At 27.2% G+C, this 13,552-nt stretch overlaps 1 protein-coding gene across 1 annotated transcript; it reads left to right on the top strand.

The window, feature by feature from the left end:
- The first annotated feature begins 10,137 nt into the window (after positions 1 to 10,137).
- Positions 10,138 to 12,705, top strand: LOC127247707 (gibberellin 2-beta-dioxygenase 1-like). Its single transcript, XM_051269679.1, has 3 exons — positions 10,138 to 10,582; positions 10,666 to 11,005; positions 12,219 to 12,705. Exons 1-3 carry the CDS (start codon positions 10,182 to 10,184, stop codon positions 12,468 to 12,470), a joined length of 993 nt encoding a protein of 330 aa, XP_051125636.1. The 5' UTR covers positions 10,138 to 10,181; the 3' UTR covers positions 12,471 to 12,705.
- The last annotated feature ends 847 nt before the right edge of the window (positions 12,706 to 13,552 follow it).

The raw sequence follows: 13,552 nt of genomic DNA on the forward strand, positions 1-13,552 counted from the left end.
TTGATATACAATTATTGTGATTTTAGCGCAATAAGTAAATTATAAAATATAATACAATATATAACTCAAATAAGACATGCTTTTATATAACACGGTATATGTTACCTGTCTTGTGATGACATGCTTTAATTTAGTGTGCTAATTTGATCAAATCAGCATGATACTGACTTGATCGACACTGGATCTATAAACAAACAAATAATCAAATTAAAGATTACAGACTAAGTTTTTTTAATTATTGGGGATTGAAACTCAATTAATTATATTTAATAGGGATTTAAATCTAACTCTTCCTAAAGCATATAAATAATAATATTTTTTATAGAGATAAAATTTTATATAAGACAAATATCTATGCATAATTACATACACTTCCTCCGTCCTAACTCAATGTATTATTTTTACAATTTTCGTCGGTCTCACTAAAAAAAATATATTTTATATTATAGTAAAAATATTTTATATAAAAATATCAAATACTTTTAATTTTGAGAAACATATTCATTTCATTTGTACTTACTAGGAAAAAAAATATTAACAATAATCTTACGTATTTCTTCTAACCAATAAAATAGTAATATTAATTTTATAAAAATGAGGAAGTTTAAATGTATGTAAATATGTGAGTGTGTTCATTTTGTTTTGTTAGATGAATATATTTTTATGTTAGATACAAAAAATCGTATCGATAATATAAAAAAATAATAATATTTTATAATGAATTATTAACTTTTTGTAAGCGAATAAAACATAGTGGTAGAATAAGACTTTAGCAATAGGATCCAATTTGTTGAAATTAAAAGTTTTGGATGAGTAATTTATTAAAAATCAAAATTCTCATAATTTAGAAATAAAGTTGCTTATGAACATTTATGATCCTCAAAGTTTGTTCAAAATTTGAATGAAACTAAAATTTAAATATATTTTGGATCAAATGTCACATATTTAAATTTTCAAAATTAAAATAGTAACAATAGTTGGTGTTAGTTTGAGAACAAATGAATATGCTCAGCTTACTTATGCAATTAGTTTGATGATGGATGTTTTTCCCACTAAATTAAATTAGCGTTTATTTTAGGACTATGAGTTAGCAATTAAATGAGAGTTGGCACATAACATATACAAAATTATTAAAAATGAATGTACTATTATTCAAATTTGGATTATATGGTTACATATTTATTTGGTACTACGAGATCAACCTCACGAGAAAATTGTGTGATAATTGAAATTGAAATTGAAATTATATATATATATATATATATCTAATATTGAAATATTCATGAAGATGTGTGTATGTGTATTAGCCACAAATATTCAATAAACAATTCAACCTAACCAAAATAATAATAATAAATTTAAAAATAATAAAATTAAGATATCTATAAGGGTGTTTAATCTTTAAATTTTCGAATAACAACCTCTTTTGATTTAAATAATAATAATAATAATAATAATAATAATAATAATAATAATAATAATAAAGATTGATTGCACTTTTTATGAATGTTTTTATGAGATTTTTTTATATTATTTTTATTTTTTCAAATACATTCGAATTTTCTGAAAGTTTTGAGAAGTAAAAAAAAAATTCCTAGCTTCCCCATTTAATTATGAAACATAATAACCAATCAAATCGAAACTTGAAAAGTGAATTGGTTATTTCCCTACTACAATTTACAAATATGTCGAATATTTTACCTAGATTAATATTGTAATTGATTTAAAAATCTTTTGAAATCTTGAATTACATACAACTTTGTCATAATAGATGATCTTGAAACATAGACATCCTAATAATATAGAAGATGTGAATGATTGCGGTGCTGATATCAGCGTTGCGCTAATTTTTCAAATCAATATTCATAATACATATATAAAAAACATATATTTTTATTACACACAACACAAGATGTGTGTAATAAAAGCATGTGTTGTTTGCTAATTTTTCAAATCAACACTCATAATACATATATAAAAAAACGTATATTTTTATTACACACAACACAAGATGTGTGTAATAAAAGCATTTGTTGTTTGCTAAACAAATTTTTATGGATGTTGTATTAGACTATAACATGCGTTGTTAGTTTATGTGCTGCATTTGTATTATATTAACGTATACAATGTATTGTATGTAATAATACTGTGTGCTGCCATACAACAAACACACACTTTGTTTTTTTAGCACAATGCTGAATTATAAATTCAACACTATAGCCGCCCCCATAGAAGATGGGCATCAACATTTTAGTGGCAAATAATCGTTAACTCTTAAATATTTTTCATAATTGACATTACTCCTACATACCTCAAATAGAAAAAAAAAATGCATCGTAACCTCCTCAAATTAAATTTGTTAGATAGACACCATAGGTGATAGAGGTGGACCCTTCGAATGGTTAGAGAATGGAGAGCGAAAGATGCAAAATTGCGGGCACAACTCGCCGCAGAAAGTAGCTATCGCTCAGAGTATCTCATCAATTAAAATTCAACTGAACTCAATTTAAAATGCGACCACTCGTTAGATATTTTGATTGGATTAATAATTAACGCTACGAACAATTAAACTCATCCGCTCGCAAAAAGTCCGCGACAAATGCAAATGGCTCCAAACTCTAAATCCAATGGATTCGAGACATAAAGAACATCAATAACTAATCGAATTGAATGAAATATTAATTAATGTGTTGCCAAACAAATCAAGATTTTATTAACAGAAAATGTCACTAATCAGAATGGCAAATCCATTGAACATGAACCAACGTGCAATAATCTCAACAGATATATATATATATATATATATATATGAATTAGATTTATTTGTAATAATATGACAAGAATTTTAGGTAACACAAAAAGATTTAAATTCGAAATCTGTCTGCACAATATGTGGTTTTGTTATCATCCTTTTTCTAATAGTAATAATGCTTATATTATATGAACATGAATGAGTGAGACACAACACGAACAAAATTAATTAATAAATTAATATTGGAATTTATTTTTATTACATTAAATTAAACAAATGTGTACATATGTAATTAAATAAGAGACACCTGTCCCTCGACCTCAAGATTAACATGGAAACTTACATTACATATATTTATTTATTTACTTATTTAATTTATTATGCTAAAATCACAATATATTGTACTATATAAATATTCTCCGTCCGCCTCTAAGGATAACATTTAAATTTTACGTTATTATAGTTAACATTAAAAATATTCTTATATTTATATAATTTTGTGTACTAATATCCTTCTATTAGTATTATAAGACACTAATGAAAATATTTTTGTAGTTTTTTATTAATTTATACTACGTTTGATATAATAATTAATATTCAAAGAAATCAATATGCAAAAAGTAAATGAGATTCTTAGAGCCGGAAGGAGGTAGTATAATAAGTATAATATACTCCCCCGTCCCTTAATAATCTATCCATTTTTTTATTTTAGTCCGTCTCATAACAAAGTATCCATTTTTTTTTTTTTAGTAATTGTACTGTCTATCTAATATTATAAATACCCTTCCAATCTACAATATATTACATAAATGTTATTACCTTTATATAATACAATACTAATAGGGTTAATTTAGTCTTTTTACCTTTATTTCTGCTTTATTCAAATATAATACTAATATTTTTAAAATTTCGTATAAAAAAACAAATGGATATATAGATACAGGAGATAGGTAGTATATATTAACATGCGTCTTTGAATATTTGTTATTTTATTTTATAAACTTGTATCAATTGAGTCAAATCAAAACTTATATATATATATATATATATTTAAATTTGGCTTTTTGGTAGGATGATGACGTGTCGTCCCCTGATTCAACCGTGGATACTGCTTGAGGTTAAAAAACATTTTACCTCATGTAATTAATTGAGTTTTTGGATAAGGCTAATTAATGTATAATGAGGGATGGGTTTGTACAGTTGAGTTAATTAATGATGCTGACTCATCTAATTAATCCCATTAAAGAAAGAAAGATAATTATCAGAGCAACCATAATTATATTGAACCTTATTTTTATCGAGGGTGGGTCTCAATAATTTCGAATCTGGATAATCATTCAGGATATATATATATATATTTTTTATTTAATTTAGTGGGTGTGTTCTTTTTGTGTTAAGTAAAATTTTATTTTTGTTATGTCTACATTTTATAAAATTATTTTATGCAAAAACTAAAAACAAAATGATAATAAAAACTATCAAATTGATACTATTTAAAAAAATCGTATAAAAAAATAAAACATGCAAAAGATAGGGAACAGAAAGAATACTAATTTCAACAAAATTTGAATTTGGTTAAATATTAATATAATATGGAATAATACAGAATTAAAATATTTTCAATGATATCAATATAATTAATGTAGACTTGTTTCGATATTATTGTTCATTGAAATAATATATTTAAATATGTATCTAGTGTTCATACAATATTTCTTTTCAATCTAACAATATATATATATATAGGTCAACGGACTGCAGGTAGTTAGAAAATCAGTATATATGAATTATTAAATATCATTAGAAGTCATAAAAATAAAATAAAAAATTAGAAAGTATTATATATATTCCTTCTTTTATGGACAAATGGTCAATTGTTATTAAATTAATTGGCAGCTTAGAATTATTTAAAAAGCACCCTACACAATTATTGTTTGTTAATTTACATGCATTTAAAATTTGTTGTTCCTAAGTCGTCAGTCGTCAGTTGTTTACAGTATTGATTTGATTCAGTTAGTATATATAATAAGAATGGATAATACATATTTCAATATAATGCTAAACTATATAGAGACACGTGCCAAAATATATATTTTATATTGTATTATTAGGTTCTATCAAATATATGTTAGTCTTTTTATATATGTATATTTACCAAGTCAAATCAGTATATGATGATTTCATCCCATCACAAAACTAGAAAATAATGAATGAAAATTTTTAAGAGATGTAACAGAGAGAATACATAAGGTTAAATTCGTACAGATACATAGCAACAAGAGTACCTTCCATTATCTTCAGGTTGAATAATTTTCTCATTAGATAAATTTTGTTTGCGGGTACATGGTTGTTCGTACGTATCCGACATGATTCTCATAATTTATTGTGTCAATTTCGCCTTAACTATGTTAAACATGACGTTCTCCAAAAGGGTTAATCGAATTGCATTTATCGTCTTCCTGTCAATTTTCTTGTTTTCAACTTTATCCATATCTTCGGGTTTCTCGTTTAGTAATTCCTCCAAGTCTTTACCATACAGGTGATCTTGCCTCTGCATCTTCCGGAATTGGAAATTGATCTCATCGAATACCTTGATAGTAGGACAATTGTTCATTTTAACTCCCACTCAAACAAAATTTAGGGTTCTGATACCAAACACTTAGATAATTAATTGAAAAAAAAGGCTCTGCAGTATTAGAAATGTCATCACTAAATTGTAAGTGTGGGTTATGGGCATGCACAACGAATTGCGATAATATCACACATAATTTTTCAACTGCAATACACAATAATAATGATAATCTACTTACTTAAATAAAAATATGATAATTAAGCTAAAAATAATTAAGTTATTAAAAAATTATTTCACCAAACATTTTTTTGTGTTTCTTGCATCTTTTTCTGTGTAGAGCGAAGCTCGTTTAAGGATGTTATCAGGGGTAGTGGGAGATAACACTATATAGAATAGAAGAAAGATCACTGTAGCATTAAACAAGTTACCTTTCCACGTGAATCAAGATTTGACACTTGCATTTTTTTTATTTGTTTTTATTAAATTTTCCGTATGTATCCACAAGTTTTTTTTTTTTTTAAAAGCCAAATTACTTTGGGTACTTTGAGATAACTATGATACCTCGAGAGTTGAATAGTGATGAATCGGGGTGGATGTGATACCACCGAATTTGAATAAACATGTGTAGGATTTAAATAGATTGATTAGACTATTCATGTTAATAATATGCATATTTATTTTCGAAAAGTTTATTTGAAGGAACTCTATAATTATATGTACTTGCTCTAGGGTAATTTCAGGATGGTTGACCACGTGAAAAATCTCACAGAGTGCACGTAAGTGAGAACAAAACATGTTGGAAGAACTTGTATTGACTTGTAGGACCAGACTACAATCCCAACACACCCGGTCTGTGTGGCATGCAGGCGAGTGTTACAATTGGTATAAGAGCAGACCTACGATAGCCCATAATCGTTGACTTAACTATTGAAGGGCTTAGCAGTTAACGGATCCTTGGGGTGCAACGTGGACGTTACATTCTTAAATCAAGGATGATATGATACCCCAAAAATTGAATAGAGATGAGTCGGGGTGGATGTGATACCTCCAAGGTTGAATAGAGAGATGTGTAGGGTTTAAATAAGTCGATTAGATTACTTATGTTAATAATGTACATATTATTTTTCGTAAACCCACTTGAAGGAACTCTATAGTTAAGCGTACCTGCTCTAGAGTAATTTCAAAATCGGTGACTCCTTAGGAAGTCTTCCGGAATCTGCATGAGAAGGATAAATTGCACTAAAGGGTTTGTGTTGACTTGTAAGACCAATCTATGATTCCAACACATCCGAGCTGCATGGCTTGTAGACCGGAGTGTTACAATGACTTAGTAAGAGTTTCCTATATATATAAAAAATAAATAAATAACATGTTATGTGTATATATATATAAATCACGATTACAATTATAGTCATCTAATTACAAAAAATAATATAAAATAAAGAGAAATAGAAAACATAATTGAAGGTTGTTCAATTTCTTCTAAGTCGTTAAGAACTTTGATGTTTACTTAGTATGAGTCATTTTACTCTATTATTTAAAAACACGCGTAAGAATAATAAATACTAAGCACATAATCGATTATCAATATTTCCAATGACCACAAAATTATTAATAAAAATATTATTTTTTTCATCTCAATTAAAAATATTCTTTTTATTATTGTTGTCTACCACCCAAAAGTATTTATTTCTTATTATAGTTAAAGTAATGCCAAAATATTTTTAACTTTTATAAAATTATCTATTTTCTTTCTATTTGTAATAGCAAAAACATAAAAATCATCTTACATACTTATACTAACTGATAAATATTAACTTTAACAACAAAAAAAAAAAAAAAATCAAACAAACAAAAACATACATTGAGTTGGAAAGAAAATAATATATAATTATTTAAATATAAATGTTATTTATCAAGTAGCATTAACACGACCGTGTTGAACTAAACACAACTATATTTTGTATATGTAAGATGACATCTCAAATTTTATTACATCCACATCCGCTATTAACGTTAGTTTCCTAACAACATAATCAAATTGATTAAAAACTTTTGAATTAAAATTAATTTCGATAATTATTTTATATGGCACTAAAATTAATTTATTTGGTTTTCAATAAGCAAAGTTAATTTCTTCAATGTAATAATTGATGTAATTAATATTTTTTCTAAATATATGTATTGTACAAATAAATAGTACCTACAAATTCTTGATCTTAACTAAGTATAGAGAAAGTTGTGTTTAAATAATAATATTTATTCTATTTGACGATTGAAATATTATTTAATAAAAATGAAAGCTATTTAAAAAATGGGTTGAAAATTGATTTGAACTAGAATGTTAATTTGAGTTTTCGTTTAAATGTAATATTTATATGTAATATTTTGTAAGAGAAAATTGTTAAATTTATTGAAAACAATAATATTGATTTTATTTTGAAATAAAATAGTAATAATAAAATAGAATTGTTCTTAAATATTATTGTAACAATTACTTCACTTTATTTTACTTATTTTTAGGTAAAAAAAATATTTGTGTATAATTTTTTTTAATTTAATTTAATAAATTATGATATAATGTCATATATAGATTTCTTTCAAACAATTTTGTATTGTACCCCTTGCAAAATATTTATTATCGACTATTCTATCTTGCCAATTATTTGGTGCGGCATTTGTTAACTAGCATTATCGTATTGTGACACAACTACTAAGGGATGGTTTACGTGCCGTTATCAAATCTCATTTTTTTGAATTTGTAACGGATTTATCGATTATACTATTTTTTTTTTAGCGATGATATTATCAATGAGATTTGTTTTGACTATTTTCAGACAATCTTGAAAATTTTATTTAAGTTGTATTATATACTAATGTAATAATCAACAAGCACCTTGGGAACACCGAGAGCGACTATCCTTAATGTTGACAAAAAATGTTGTACTAATTTAGATTGAGACGGGCTTCGAAGTTGTCTTATAATCTCCCAAGGGGTGGTTGGATTCGAGGAGTATTGAGTTCAATTGACATCGCCACGATTTAGAAAGCTCATGATCGGTTTGGTTTGTATTTTAAAATCAAATATATATCAATACTATTTAGTATATACCATCATCGGTAAAAAGATATTATTTTATCTCACAAAATATTAAATTAAAATATTATTTAAATAAAAAACTCAAATCAACACCTAACAAACCCTAAATTATATGGATCCATTTATGTACTTACTTTTGATGCTATTTACTAATAATATATTTTTCAAACTATCAAATCAAATATTTATTTATTTTTAAACATTGCATAAAAACATAAGACTTTGTTTGCATGGATATATATTTTTAAAAACTTTGACAATATTCATTGATAATTATTTTTTCAAAAAAAAATTACATGAATTTATTTATTTTTTTCAACCTCAAATATATATATATTTTTATCATTTTTAAATGCTTTTATAATTTCAAAATCTCTATCTAAATGGAACTTTATTTTCTATATAAAACATGCATTCCATATCTATTTAAATCACAGAAAATATCTATTTTTATTCAAAAAATTATTATTTTTAATTTTTTTTTCAAAACTTTCAAAAATAAAAAAGGCAAAAAAAAAATGAATATGTGCAAAGTAAAGACTTGGGTACAATGGATTCTAATGCCATTTTTTTATATTTAAGTTCGATGTATATATACATTTGCTTACGAATAATTTTAATTAGTAGACTTATATTTTACTATAATTATATTATTGTTACTGGATTAAGTTAAAAAATCTCAATTTTCCAAAAATATCACCTTCGTATTTTGTGATTTCATAAAGTTTATCCATTGTTTAGCTATATATTCTTATACAAAAGATTTATAATAATCTACTTTCAAAACTATTCTATGTTCTTCCAATATTATCTTTGTATTGCAATTCCAAAAACTAATAATAAATAATACAAGATATTTTTTTATAAAAAAAAAAAAAAAAAACTTCAAAACTCATTTAAAAAAAAACTAAATATCCACTTTAAAATAATATATTGTAGAATTAGAATAAAAAAAATTAAATAAAATATTTAATATCAGCATAAAAGGGAATTTGACTTCCCTATACATGATTATCCAATAAAGAAACATACAAAATTATTTAAATATATGATTTGATATCTTTTTCTTTTTAAATAATAATAATAAACCAAACAACTATGTTTAATTGATGTTTTTTTTTAAAAAATAATAATTTGAGTATAATATTTTATAAGAAAAAAGTATTTTATAATTAAGATAAAATAGTGTTTAAAAAATGTAAAATAGATATATTAAATGTTTTTAATCTATTTAAATGTGCATGAGAATAATTTCATATTACAATATTAGTAAATAAAAAGATAAGTATAATATTTGGAATAAAAAAATAAATAAATGTTAGTATTACATAGATAAAGATGATAAATAATATAAGAGCAATAGAAGGCCACATCCAATCCAAACATAACCGATGATTCCTTCCCTATTTTTAAAAAATATCTTAAAAACAAAACCATTAAAATTAAATTTTTTAAAAATTAAAATTAAAATTAAAATGGGCAAAAGCTGAACGCTATCTTACCCTCTACGAAAAGAAGACAGTGAGACAGCTAGCTAGCTAAGTATTAGGAGCCGTGGTCCCGGGACCCCGAATCCCTCAATCAACTATTGACTTTTCAGTTGAGAAAATCTACTTGTCTCCCTCCTCTCCAATTCCTCTCTCTCTCTCTCTCTCTCCTCTGATCTTCTTCTTCTTCTCGCTCTACCTGTTTGCCTATAAATACCGCTCCATTCTCTCACTGAAAATTCGAAATTGGAAGAAACTAAAACTATAAAAATGGTGGTCCAGTCGAAGACCTGCCCCTGCAACCCAATCACTGAACAGACATTCATCCCGCCATTGCTGGACCTCGCCCAGCCCCCGGACGAGGCGCGGCGAGCCGCCCTGGTCCGGGCCTGCGAGGACCTCGGGTTCTTCAAAGTGATCAACCATGGCGTCCCCCTCCACGTCATCCAGTCCCTGGAATCCCACGCGAAAGCGTTCTTCTCCCACCCCCAGTCCCACAAGTCCCAGGCCTCCCCCACCCCCCCCGACCCCTTCGGCTACGGCCACAAATCCATCGGCCTCAACGGCGACGTCGGCTGGCTCGAATACCTCCTCCTCAACGCCAACTCCTCCCCCGACGACTACCGGAAATTCTCCCCCATTTTCCCCGCCGACGCTGCCCGCCATTTCCGGTCAGCCTGTTAAAAAAACAAACAAACAAATACTGTAATTAATCAAAATCAATGCTTCAACCAATCAATTTTTTTGATTACAGGGGTGTTGTGAATGAGTATATTGGAGCAGTGAAGAAAATGGCGTGTGAAATTCTGGAGATGTTGGCGGAGGGGCTGAAGGTGGAGGAGAGAGACGCCTTCAGCAAGCTGTTAATGGACGAACAGAACGACTCTGTTTTCCGGCTGAACCATTACCCGCCATCATCGGACGGCGGAGAAGAGCTGATCGGCTTCGGGGAGCACACCGACCCTCAGATCATATCGGTGCTCAGATCCAACGACACCTGTGGCCTCCAGATTTTCCTCAACGATCACCACCGTTGGATCTCCATCCCGCCCGATCATAATTCCTTCTTTATCAATGTGGGCGACTCCTTGCAGGCAAGCATGTAGCCTTGTTTTAATTTAATCGTGAAATTGCTCGTAACTCTTCTGTCATTTTGAAATTTTCCGTAAAATATTTTAAAAATTACATGATGTTCTCTTATACTTTTAAAAAATATTGTATGAAATCTCACCCAGTGAAATCTCCGTTGTGTGATGGGGTTTTCATTCGATATTTTTGAAAGTCATACAAGTAAAGTGGAGATTTATACTGAATCTTGAAATTACATAGGGATTTCATGCATCATTTTTTAAAGTATAACGAGACTCAATGCAATTTTTAAAGTAAAAGGAAATTCAAGGAGTTACGGACAATTTTGTCTAATTTAATTTAATTTTAACCCAAAAAAAATAAAAAAAAAAATATTTATAATAATAATAATAATAATAAAACGAGACGTGTGTGACTCAGCTTGACCAGACCACTTTTTGGCTTGATGATGTGAGGTTTCCTAGGTTTGACTACTGGGGCTAATTTAGGTAACCATGATTATTTAAACTAATTAAATACTACTACAATTATATTATTATATTAACATTATTATTTTATTTTAAGGAATTGGAAATATAAATAAATAAAGATATTCCGATGACATTTGACTTTACACTTATTAATGTTTTTGACAATAATCTCAGTAGATACTTTGACAACGATGCTGTCTCTAGTCTCAATCAAAACTTCCAGAAACTAGTTGGTGATACCCATCAAAAAAGGAAAGTAGAATAATAGATATATAGTCATAAATTAAATTTAATCAAAAGAAAGTCTAATACACATTCCTTTCTTCCTTTTTTTTTTTTTTTTATTAAATATACCTTTTTCCATACTTTATTTTTTTTCAAAAATTACAAGTCGAATATATTTAAGATACTATGCTATACTTGGATTGGAATGTAATAACAAATATTCTCTTCATCCGTCTCTAAAGGTCTCATTTACCTTTTGCGTCGTTGTACTTAACATTAAAAATATTTTTATATTTATATAAATTTTTGTACAAATGTCATTCTATTAGTATTATAAGACATTAATCGAAATAGTTTTGTAATTTTTTCTTAATTTGTACTACGTTTTGATATATTAATTAATATTCGAATATCAACACGCAAAAAGTAAATGAAACCCTTAGAGGAGAACAGAGGTAGTAATTAAATTTACTTTAAAGAATAATTATTTATTTATTTATTTATCGCTGACACGTGGCTGCAGGTGATGACGAACGGGAGGTTCAAGAGCGTTCGACATAGAGTGGTGGCCAACGGGGCGAAATCAAGGGTGTCGATGATATACTTCGGAGGACCACCTCTTAGCGAAAAGATCGCCCCGTTGCCGTCATTAATCAAAGGGGACGACGACAGCTTGTACAAGGAGTTTACGTGGTTTGAGTACAAGAAAACGGCGTACAAGTCAAGGCTCGCGGACAATAGGCTCGGCCTATTTGAGAAGATCGCGGCCTCTTAATACTATACTATACGATACTATGTTACTCTATACAATTTATAGTTATGCTTTTTTTTTTTACCACAAACTATATTATCAATTTTAGATTAAATTAAGGTTTGCGTTGTGTGTGCCTATGTTATGTATGTATGTTTCGATATATATATATACATATGAATGTATCTTGATCGATATATATAGGCTTCTTAATATATATCCACGACTCAATAATATATACTTCTTCGTTGTGGTGTTATTTTCACTCGTGTTTATCGTTTTGAATTTTATCTATATTTTCTCTAAAATTTATGGATGTATTTTTTCTAGTATAATTTAGATTATTTTTATTTTTTAAAATAATAATTCAAGTATAAGATTTTATAAAACAAAATAATATACTCTTTATAGATATATTTTAAAATAATATTTCGTCCGTCTCACTATAACATATATATATATATATTTTTTTTATCTATCCTACTTTAATTGATATATACATTTTTATTTTGGATAAAATTTATTAAATTAAAACATAGTTAACAAATATAAATCAACTTAATTAATTATATAACATATAACATCATACATAATATAGAATTCACTCAAAATTCCTTTATTTCTATCTCACTTCTCAACAAAATAAGTATTTTTATTGCTCATTTAAAACTTTACTTCCTTTATAAAATTAGTTTATAATAATTATAAAAAAATAAATATTTTTTATTTATTTGTATTATAAAAAAAATTGTTTTTTACAAAACCATATACATATTGCGTGTATATATATATATAACATATTGACCTAGGACGGAGGGAGTAATTTGTATGCATGTCATGTTTTTTTTAATTATTTTCCAACATCGCATGATAAAAGAAAATTACGGTTAGAAATTTCGGGGGAAAAATAATAAAATTGTCTTATTAATCATCAAAATAAGGAGTCTATATATGCAATACAAAATAGATTCGATAGACTCAATTCTAATAATCTAATCTACGGATAAGACCAAATCTAAATATAAATCTACTAAATTTAAGACTGAATATTTAAAATATCTCAACATCTCTCCGGTATAACAAAAATCAATTTGAGTTTGATAAGA

The sequence above is a fragment of the Andrographis paniculata genome, unplaced genomic scaffold, assembly GCF_009805555.1.
Source record: "Andrographis paniculata isolate CXL003 unplaced genomic scaffold, ASM980555v1 Contig32END, whole genome shotgun sequence".
In the NCBI taxonomy this organism is placed as follows: domain Eukaryota; kingdom Viridiplantae; phylum Streptophyta; class Magnoliopsida; order Lamiales; family Acanthaceae; genus Andrographis; species Andrographis paniculata.

Excerpts from the sequence above, each read along its gene's own strand:
- LOC127247707 (XM_051269679.1), top strand. The coding sequence starts at position 10,182 with ATGGTGGTCCAGTCGAAGACCTGCCCCTGCAACCCAATCACTGAACAG. Across the intron at positions 10,583-10,665 it reads GACGCTGCCCGCCATTTCCG|GGGTGTTGTGAATGAGTATA; the intron begins GTCAGCCTGTTA and ends TTTTGATTACAG. Across the intron at positions 11,006-12,218 it reads ATGTGGGCGACTCCTTGCAG|GTGATGACGAACGGGAGGTT; the intron begins GCAAGCATGTAG and ends ACGTGGCTGCAG.